Source organism: Gymnoscopelus microlampas (assembly GCF_963454915.1).
Source record: "Gymnoscopelus microlampas genome assembly, chromosome: 24".
Taxonomy (NCBI): Eukaryota; Metazoa; Chordata; class Actinopteri; order Myctophiformes; family Myctophidae; genus Gymnoscopelus; species Gymnoscopelus microlampas.
This window is the reverse complement of record NC_139961.1, coordinates 1352535-1364219: the sequence shown is the minus strand read 5'-3', so window position 1 is coordinate 1364219 and position 11685 is coordinate 1352535. Positions and strand designations below refer to the sequence as shown.

At 41.9% G+C, this 11685-nt stretch overlaps 1 protein-coding gene across 2 annotated transcripts in view; it reads right to left on the bottom strand.

Moving 5' to 3' along the window:
• Positions 1–7053, bottom strand: part of LOC311040819 (uncharacterized protein) — a gene marked incomplete at its 3' end in the record, with an annotated part of 78840 nt that extends 71787 nt beyond the window's left edge. For both annotated transcript variants that reach the window (XM_084051173.1, XM_084051174.1), the window contains exon 1: positions 6854–7053. In XM_084051173.1, coding sequence (XP_083907299.1) covers positions 6854–6869 — 16 coding nt within the window. In that variant the 5' untranslated portion in view covers positions 6870–7053. The remainder of the gene's footprint in view (positions 1–6853) is intronic.
• Positions 7054–11685: the final 4632 nt, after the last annotated feature.

The window sequence follows — 11685 nt, the reverse complement described above, 5'->3', positions numbered from 1 at the left end:
TCTGATACTGTACATTAAAACCACTTCTCCTCTGATACTGTACATTAAAACCACTTCTCCTCTGATACTGTACAGTAAAACCACTTCTCCCTCTGATACTGTACATTAAAACCACTTCTCCTCTGATACTGTACATTAAAACCACTTCTCCTCTGATACTGTACATTAAAACCACTTCTCCCTCTGATACTGTACATTAAAACCACTTCTCCCTCTGATACTGTACATTAAAACCACTTCTCCTCTGATACTGTACAGTAAAACCACTTCTCCCTCTGATACTGTACATTAAAACCACTTCTCCTCTGATACTGTACATTAAAACCACTTCTCCTCTGATACTGTACAGTAAAACCACTTCTCCCTCTGATACTGTACATTAAAACCACTTCTCCTCTGATACTGTACATTAAAACCACTTCTCCTCTGATACTGTACATTAAAACCACTTCTCCTCTGATACTGTACAGTAAAACCACTTCTCCCTCTGATACTGTACATTAAAACCACTTCTCCTCTGATACTGTACATTAAAACCACTTCTCCTCTGATACTGTACATTAAAACCACTTCTCCCTCTGATACTGTACATTAAAACCACTTCTCCTCTGATACTGTACATTAAAACCACTTCTCCTCTGATACTGTACATTAAAACCACTTCTCCTCTGATACTGTACATTAAAACCACTTCTCCTCTGATACTGTACATTAAAACCACTTCTCCTCTGATACTGTACAGTAAAACCACTTCTCCTCTGATACTGTACATTAAAACCACTTCTCCTCTGATACTGTACATTAAAACCACTTCTCCCTCTGATACTGTACATTAAAACCACTTATCCTCTGATACTGTACATTAAAACCACTTCTCCTCTGATACTGTACAGTAAAACCACTTCTCCTCTGATACTGTACATTAAAACCACTTCTCCTCTGATACTGTACATTAAAACCACTTCTCCTCTGATACTGTACATTAAAACCACTTCTCCTCTGATACTGTACAGTAAAACCACTTCTCCTCTGATACTGTACATTAAAACCACTTCTCCTCTGATACTGTACATTAAAACCACTTCTCCTCTGATATTGTACATTAAAACCACTTCTCCTCTGATACTGTACATTAAAACCACTTCTCCTCTGATACTGTACATTAAAACCACTTCTCCTCTGATACTGTACATTAAAACCACTTCTCCTCTGATACTGTACATTAAAACCACTTCTCCTCTGATACTGTACATTAAAACCACTTCTCCTCTGATACTGTACATTAAAACCACTTCTCCCTCTGATACTGTACATTAAAACCACTTCTCCTCTGATACTGTACAGTAAAACCACTTCTCCCTCTGATACTGTACATTAAAACCACTTCTCCTCTGATACTGTACATTAAAACCACTTCTCCTCTGATACTGTACATTAAAACCACTTCTCCTCTGATACTGTACATTAAAACCACTTCTCCTCTGATACTGTACATTAAAACCACTTCTCCTCTGATACTGTACATTAAAACCACTTCTCCTCTGATACTGTACAGTAAAACCACTTCTCCTCTGATACTGTACATTAAAACCACTTCTCCTCTGATACTGTACATTAAAACCACTTCTCCTCTGATACTGTACATTAAAACCACTTCTCCTCTGATACTGTACATTAAAACCACTTCTCCTCTGATACTGTACAGTAAAACCACTTCTCCCTCTGATACTGTACATTAAAACCACTTCTCCTCTGATACTGTACATTAAAACCACTTCTCCTCTGATACTGTACATTAAAACCACTTCTCCTCTGATACTGTACAGTAAAACCACTTCTCCTTTGATACTGTACATTAAAACCACTTCTCCTCTGATACTGTACATTAAAACCACTTCTCCTCTGATACTGTACATTAAAACCACTTCACTTCTCCTCTGATACTGTACATTAAAACCACTTCTCCTCTGATACTGTACAGTAAAACCACTTCTCCTCTGATACTGTACATTAAAACCACTTCTCCTCTGATACTGTACATTAAAACCACTTCTCCTCTGATACTGTACATTAAAACCACTTCTCCTCTGATACTGTACATTAAAACCACTTCTCCTCTGATACTGTACATTAAAACCACTTCTCCTTTGATACTGTACATTAAAACCACTTCTCCTCTGATACTGTACATTAAAACTTCACTTCTCCTCTGATACTGTACATTAAAACCACTTCTCCTCTGATACTGTACATTAAAACCACTTCACTTCTCCTCTGATACTGTACATTAAAACCACTTCTCCTCTGATACTGTACAGTAAAACCACTTCTCCTCTGATACTGTACATTAAAACCACTTCTCCTCTGATACTGTACATTAAAACCACTTCTCCTCTGATACTGTACATTAAAACCACTTCTCCTCTGATACTGTACATTAAAACCACTTCTCCTCTGATACTGTACATTAAAACCACTTCTCCTCTGATACTGTACATTAAAACCACTTCTCCTCTGATACTGTACATTAAAACCACTTCTCCTCTGATACTGTACAGTAAAACCACTTCTCCCTCTGATACTGTACATTAAAACCACTTCTCCTCTGATACTGTACATTAAAACCACTTCTCCTCTGATACTGTACATTAAAACCACTTCTCCTCTGATACTGTACATTAAAACCACTTCTCCTCTGATACTGTACATTAAAACCACTTCTCCTCTGATACTGTACATTAAAACCACTTCTCCTCTGATACTGTACATTAAAACCACTTCTCCTCTGATACTGTACATTAAAACCACTTCTCCTCTGATACTGTACATTAAAACCACTTCTCCTCTGATACTGTACAGTAAAACCACTTCTCCCTCTGATACTGTACATTAAAACCACTTCTCCTCTGATACTGTACATTAAAACCACTTCTCCTCTGATACTGTACATTAAAACCACTTCACTTCTCCTCTGATACTGTACATTAAAACCACTTCTCCTCTGATACTGTACATTAAAACCACTTCTCCTCTGATACTGTACAGTAAAACCACTTCTCCTCTGATACTGTACATTAAAACCACTTCTCCTCTGATACTGTACATTAAAACCACTTCTCCTCTGATACTGTACATTAAAACCACTTCTCCTCTGATACTGTACATTAAAACCACTTCTCCTCTGATACTGTACATTAAAACCACTTCTCCCTCTGATACTGTACAGTAAAACCACTTCACTTCTCCTCTGATACTGTGCATTAAAACCACTTCTCCTCTGATACTGTACATTAAAACCACTTCTCCTCTGATACTGTACATTAAAACCACTTCTCCTCTGATACTGTACAGTAAAACCACTTCTCCTCTGATACTGTACATTAAAACCACTTCTCCTCTGATACTGTACATTAAAACCACTTCTCCTCTGATACTGTACATTAAAACCACTTCTCCTCTGATACTGTACATTAAAACCACTTCTCCTCTGATACTGTACATTAAAACCACTTCTCCCTCTGATACTGTACATTAAAACCACTTCTCCCTCTGATACTGTACAGTAAAACCACTTCTCCTCTGATACTGTACATTAAAACCACTTCTCCTCTGATACTGTACATTAAAACCACTTCTCCTCTGATACTGTACATTAAAACCACTTCTCCCTCTGATACTGTACATTAAAACCACTTCACTTCTCCTCTGATACTGTACATTAAAACCACTTCTCCTCTGATACTGTACATTAAAACCACTTCTCCTCTGATACTGTACATTAAAACCACTTCTCCTCTGATACTGTACATTAAAACCACTTCTCCTCTGATACTGTACATTAAAACCACTTCTCCTCTGATACTGTACATTAAAACCACTTCTCCCTCTGATACTGTACATTAAAACCACTTCTCCTCTGATACTGTACATTAAAACCACTTCTCCTCTGATACTGTACATTAAAACCACTTCTCCTCTGATACTGTACATTAAAACCACTTCTCCTCTGATACTGTACATTAAAACCACTTCTCCTCTGATACTGTACATTAAAACCACTTCTCCTCTGATACTGTACATTAAAACCACTTCTCCTCTGATACTGTACATTAAAACCACTTCTCCCTCTGATACTGTACATTAAAACCACTTCTCCTCTGATACTGTACATTAAAACCACTTCTCCCTCTGATACTGTACATTAAAACCACTTCTCCCTCTGATACTGTACATTAAAACCACTTCTCCTCTGATACTGTACATTAAAACCACTTCTCCTCTGATACTGTACATTAAAACCACTTCTCCCTCTGATACTGTACATTAAAACCACTTCTCCTCTGATACTGTACATTAAAACCACTTCTCCCTCTGATACTGTACATTAAAACCACTTCTCCTCTGATACTGTACATTAAAACCACTTCTCCCTCTGATACTGTACATTAAAACCACTTCTCCTCTGATACTGTACATTAAAACCACTTCTCCCTCTGATACTGTACATTAAAACCACTTCTCCTCTGATACTGTACATTAAAACCACTTCTCCTCTGATACTGTACATTAAAACCACTTCTCCTCTGATACTGTACATTAAAACCACTTCTCCTCTGATACTGTACATTAAAACCACTTCTCCTCTGATACTGTACATTAAAACCACTTCTCCCTCTGATACTGTACATTACAACCACTTCTCCTCTGATACTGTACATTACAACCACTTCTCCTCTGATACTGTACAGTACGTGTGTCGTCACCGGACGCTTATTTTCACCGGACGGTGAGGAGTCTCACCGCGAGGACGTAAACGCAGGTTACGGGGCAACGGTGGAAAAAGTACTCCAATGTTTTACTTAAGTAAAAGTATCAATACTGCAATGTAGAGTTAAATTACTTGAAGTACCAAAAGCAGAAAGTACCCGTTTCACAAGTTTTCAAATGTACAGTATACAGATCTTTTGAAAATATCAGATCTACAAGCTCACAATGCGTCGCGATGCGACGCATTGTGAGCTTGTAGATCTGCTATTTTCAAATGGCCGAAATGTATGTAGGGCTGAAGTGTTTAAAGGCAGACTAGGTAACTTTCAGCCTAAATTTAAAACATTTAAATTATTTTGCATTTTGTCCCTCTATCAGCCACTATATAATAATGCTGGTGTGTTTTCCTGCAGAAAGACACTTCCCTCTGGCTGTATTTTAGTTTTGTTCCATTGTTTATGTTGACATTTATCTCTTTGCAGGGACTGAACAGTCTGTGGGGGGAGAGGGGGTGGGGGCTCGGCCGGAGCTCTTAATTGATCCCTTTGGTACAAACCAAATGGACCCTTACAGGTCTGTAACTCTGAGAGTGTACACATGGAACCAAATTTACAGAATTAATGCGGTTAATTCGGTTAATTTTTTTTCTTTTTTTGTGATGAGTTTGTGATGGGTGCTCGTCATTTCCCCTGGGTGCTTTAGCCCTGAGGCACCCACAATATTGGCGCCCTTGTCAGCGCCCATACCCTATGGGTGGGGTTTGGTGAAAGGGCCTTTCTGTGTGGAGTTTGCATGTTCTCCCCGTGTCTCCTAGGGTAGGAACCCTCACAAAAATCCTGGTCATGATGTCAAATGGTCATGATGTCACATGATGTCAGAGAGAGAAGGAGGAGGTTAGCTGGGTGCTGCGTCAGGCACCCGGAGGTGATGGTGAGCAAACTGACAGCCAGGAGGGGACAGAGGCGGACCACCCATAGACGCATTATGGCGAGCTAGAGCTCAACGCTGCAGAGCTCAAGACCCTCATGCTAGACGAGACAGGAGGGCTTGGAGGTCAGTGATTCAGGAGTCCTAAGTTGCTGCCTGTCCGGCTAGACCTCCAGCATCGCATCGCAGGTGTCTTGCTCATGGACACCTCGACACTTATAGCCGGGACTCAAACCTGGGACCTTCTGTTTCCCATGCAGGCCCTTTCAGTTGACCGGCCAAACAGCTCCCCAGTCATTAGTTACAGTTATATGGCATTTAAATCAGTTCAGACACTTTGACCCTATTTTACACTTTGTCTATTAGTATAGCGTCTACAAGCAACATATTGGCTTTTTGGTTTTGTTTAGTTTTTTTGTTAAAAATTGTAAACATGTTTTACACAAATCTTCTCCCATGGGGGTCCGTGGCTCAAATACATCATGAATTTGGGGGTCCTTGATATGAAAAGGTATGAGAACCACTGCTCTATTCCACTCTCTCTTCCTGTCGACGCGCACACAGACGCACGCACGCACGCACGCACGCACGCACGCACGCACGCACGCACGCACGCACGCACGCACGCACACACACACACGCACGCGCACGTGCACGCACACGCACACGCGCACACACACACACACACACACACACACACACACACACACACACACACACAGTCCTAGTGTGTGAGATAGCTGACCTCTTCACAGCAAAACAAGGTGCAGATGAGATTAAAATAAACCACACGCAAAAAGAGTGCATACTTTCACTCTTTACGCGCACGCAACACACACACACTGACACAATGCATGCCCACGCGCACACACACACACACACACACACACACACACACACACACACACACACACACACACACACACACACGTCACGCACACACACACACACACACACACACACACACACACACACACACACACACACACACACACACACACACACACACACACACACACACACACACACACACACACACACACACGCGCACACACACACGCCACTTTTCACAGCCTTCAGCTTTATAAAACTTTTGAATGCATTCTCTCTCTCTCTCTCTCTCTCTCTCTCTCTCTCTCTCTCTCTCATCCGTTCTTACCTTTCAGGCAGAGCATGTCTCATATCTCCTCTCTTCGCTCAGCAGATGTGAGTGTGTGAGAGAGAGAGAGACAGAGAGAGAGAGATTTTAAAGTAGTATATATCTCTCTTTTCTCTCTCTCTCTGTCTCCTGTGCGTTGTCTGCTTTCGCTCAGTGTCTCTCTCTCTCTCTCTCTCTCTCTCTCTCTCTCTGTGTCTATCTTTCTCTCTTTCAAACAAAAACAAAAAGTTCAAACACAAACCCCTCCTTCTCTCTCTCTCTCTCTCTCTGCACCTCCCTCCCTCCCTCCCTCTCTCCCTCTCCACATCTCCTCTTTACTGCTACTTCTCCCTCCCTTCCTTGCCCTCCCTCCCTCTCTCTCTCTCTCTCTCTCTCTCTCTCTCTCTCTCTCTCTCTCTCTCTCTCTCTCTCTCTCTCTCTTGGCATGGGGCCAGTAACTGTGTATGAGCCCCTTGTGCTCCTGTTCCCCTTATCAGCCCAGCCCAGCGCGCACGCTCTCACACACACACACACACACACACACACACACACACACACACACACACACACACACACACACACACACACACACACACACACACACACACACACACACACACACGTATGCACACGCACACAGATACTGTCCTAAATGCAGTGTGTGTTCCAGTATTGTCTCTGTGAGGTCATTCACAGAAACAACAATATTTGGACAGAAGACTGCCAAAGACTCACGTGTGTGTGTGTGTGTGTGTGTGTGTGTGTGTGTGTGTGTGTGTGTGTGTGTGTGTGTGTGTGTGTGTGTGTGTGTACACACACACACACACACACACACACACACACACACACACACACACTGCATTGTATTGTAAAAGAAAAGCATAAAGTTGTCATGAAGTCCAACATAGCATGTTGCTGTCTATTGCAGCAACAGGACAGTCTGCCAGTACATTAAAGGGACGTTTCACTTTAAAAACCTGTTTTGGGTCATGTTAACGTCTACTCAGGCTTTTGTGTTTCGCCTCAGACAGTTTTTAAGTTGATTGATTCAGTATTTAGATATTTGATATTCCTTTTATCAGACACGCCCCCTTCCAACCTTTCAACCATTTTATTATTTGTCTTCATAACTTTGAACAAAGAGTTTTAATTGTGACACCGATAACTTAATGACGGTTGCAGTCACTGATCCAAGCCGTAAAAAGGCAAACAAATAAAATAATCGGATAAAAGAACTTGGGCCCTATCTTAGCCCTTATCCAAACCTATTAGCCATGTTTTACTATTTTTAAAAACATTTTAAAATGGTTCAACCAGCCGATCTACATCGACACGTTGTGAGCTTGTAGATTGGCTATTTGACCACAGCCTTAACTCTTTCATTGCCACACTTATTTCAGACTTTGTCGTCCCAGTGCCACGAAAATGGTGCATTTTTGTTTGTTTGTTTGTTTTTTAACATTGAAGTGAATGGAGCAGCACTTTTTTGGATAGCGTTATCTCCTAGTTCCTTTGAGATGAACAAAAAAAAACAAGACCAAAAAAAAAATATATATATTAAAAATAAATAAATAAAATAAAATAAAAAATGTATTATTATTATCTTTTTTAAATAATTTCGTCATTTCCGTCCGTGGCCATGATAGCCATAGTACCATCGGACGGGAAATCCCGTTTTTGGCACTCAGAGAGTAAAAAAAATATGTTCCCTTTTATATAGAGTTAAAATGTCACTCAGGATTTTACTGTGTAGCATTAGCATACATGCGACGCGTTGTGAGCTTGTAGATCGGCTATTTTAAAGTAGCCTAGGTATAAAACATGGCTAAAGTGGTTCATGTGTGTTTTATAATTAATAGTAACTAACGTTTTCAAATAATTGTAATGGAGTAAAAGTGCAATATTTGCCTCTGAGATGAAGTGGAGTAGGAGTAAAAGTATTGGAAATCGGAAATACTCCAGTAAAGTAAAAATACCTCAAGACTGTACTTAAGTACAGTACTTGAGTAAAAGTACTTTACACCACTGCACAGTCCTCCTCTGAGACAGTGAATAGACAGAAATTATACCATATTATAATGAGCATCAGTGAGGACCAATTATATGAAGATACGGCTGAAAATGGGTGAAGTGGTCCTTTAAATACGGTTACCATATAAAGTCGTCAGCTCTTCTTCTGGTGATTAAAACAATGATGTGATGCAGTTCAAACGTTGACCTTTCCTAAAGGTCAGCTGATTCACAGGAAGCAGCCCGTCGCTAGGCAACCGACCCAGCCTCCGTATGGACTGACCAATGAGACGGCTCCCTGTGGTGCAGGTAAGGTCACACACACACACACTCACAGTCACACACACACACACACACACACACACACACACACACACACACACACACACACACACACACACACACACACACACTCACACTCACACTCACACACACACACTCTCTCACACACACACACACACACACACACACACACACACACACACACACACAACACACACACACACACACACACACACACACACACACACACACACACACACACACACACACACACACACACACACACACACACACACACACACACACAGTTTTTGTAAGATTGAAACTTTGTAGAAACAATGAAAGTTTTTCAGGAAAGCAACTTTATTTTGTCCTGGTTCTGTTTTCACCCCCCCCCCCCCCTCTCTCTCTCTCTCTCTCTCTCTCTCTCTCTCTCTCTCTCTCTCTCTCTCTCTCTCTCTCTCTCCCTCCCTCCCCCTCTCTCTCTCTCTCTCTCTCTCTCTCTCTCTCTCTCTCTCTCTCTCTCTCTCTCTCTCTCTCTGCAGGTGTTTTGTGTCTCGGACAGAAATAACTTCATTAATCACCTTACTCTGCTCTGGATCGCACGCACGCACACACACACACACACACACACACACACACACACACACACACACACACACACACACTAGTGGTGTTGTTATTTCTGGTATGAGGCCTAGCTGTGAGCTGTGACCTGTGACCTTTGAGAACACACAGGACACGGTTCCAGCTGTTTTGGTCGTACAGTATAAAGAAAAACACACTTCCAGCTGCTTTCACTGTAAAACACATACTGTACTGTACTGCACTGTACTGTACTGCACTGTACTGTACTGTACTGTACTGTACTGTACTGTACTGTACTGTACTGTACTGTACTGTACTGTGTGTAACAGTGAAGCTCTAATCTTACCATAGAAAGCACTAACAGTCTCTATGTCAAACACAATGGCCCTCATTTATCAACGCAGCGTATTAACCGGCGTATATTTTTCCATATATTCGGCCGTACACCAACGTCGAAGTCACATTTATCAACACATCCTACACAGCTGATCCCAGCGGACATTTGGTCCCAGCCTTGATAAATGTCACGTCTGAAAACGAGCGTCATTTAAATAACACGCCCTTAAATATTCTCAAAGCACCCCGATTTTACGACATGAAGAACCAGAATACGACCAAAGACAGAGTTTCGCTGGCTCGCCTCGCCTCGCTGCCTGTCAAGTCACACACACGCGCACACGCACGCACACACGCCTCTCTCTCTCACTGTGTCTTTCATAATCCGTTACGGTACAATCTTTGTCAGTCACGGCTTGTAGCCTACATGAATGACATATTATGATACCAATCACATCGCCATGAATGGCATACGTTTGTATATTTATTTACCCCATACCGAGCAGTGCGCGTTCAAGTTACACTAAAGCAGTCATGTAGGCTATATTCCCCATGAGACTCGGGCGGTCTGCAGACTGCAGTGATCCCGTGCCACCACCCACGTTATAAGAGATTGGAGCGTCAGGTTTATATCCCAGCCAGGTTGTAGCCTATATAACTCTCTATGACATAACTCCATACCATAGGACAAGCTACTGTAAGTTTGTAGACCTCACTGTCCATGAAAAGATGGCCGGGACCGCGGGACTCCCGACGCAAAAGCGCTCGTATATTTTTAAAAATTTGAGATTTCAGCCTACGGTAGGATGAAGCCCACGTCAGGATATATTGATAAATGCCAAAAGGTGTGGTGATCTCGCCGTATGCCCATTATTTGGGCTGCACCGTGTTGATAAATGAGGGCCACAGTGTTTGTTTTACCTATGGAGTGACATTATGACAGTGGCGGTACGTAAATGAATTCCATGTTATGTTGCATTGTACTCTGTATGACGATGTGAGGGTTCCTTTATCTGATGTAATGCAAACACAAAAACCTGAGCTATTCTGGGAAGCTGAATGATGGCCAGAAGTTGGAGTGGTTGTGTCACGGGGCAGCCTGTGCCTACAGTATATAGCCCTGGTCCAGAGTGTTAGTGAGTTCTCTCTAATGCCCTGCCAGGCGCTGGGCTCTGTGAGAGTCTATTCTCGGAGGTGGGAAGCCTCTTAGAACTCACCGACACCTACTCTGTAAAATACACTTTTTGGGCAGAAAATAAAATATGTCAGCGAGACGGACATTATTTGTATTTACTCCACAGTGCCCTCTACAGATCTGGTCAATGGTAAGTTCAAATCCTCCAGATCTGTAGAGTGCGCAGTGGAGTAAATCAAAAATAATTTCCGTCTCGTTGATATATTTTCTTTTCTGCCCCAAAAGTGTATTATACAGAGAAGGTGGGGTGCTTAGAGGCTTCCCACCTCCGAGAACAGACGTTCAACAACACAAAACAGCCTTTTTTTAGGTGTGTAGCGAAATGGTTTTGTTTATTTTGACTACAGTTGGAGCCCTCACAGGGCAGTGGAATTCATTGTACATGCGCAGAGCCCAGCGCCTGGCAGAGCGTTAGAGAGAACTCACTAACGCTCTGGACCAG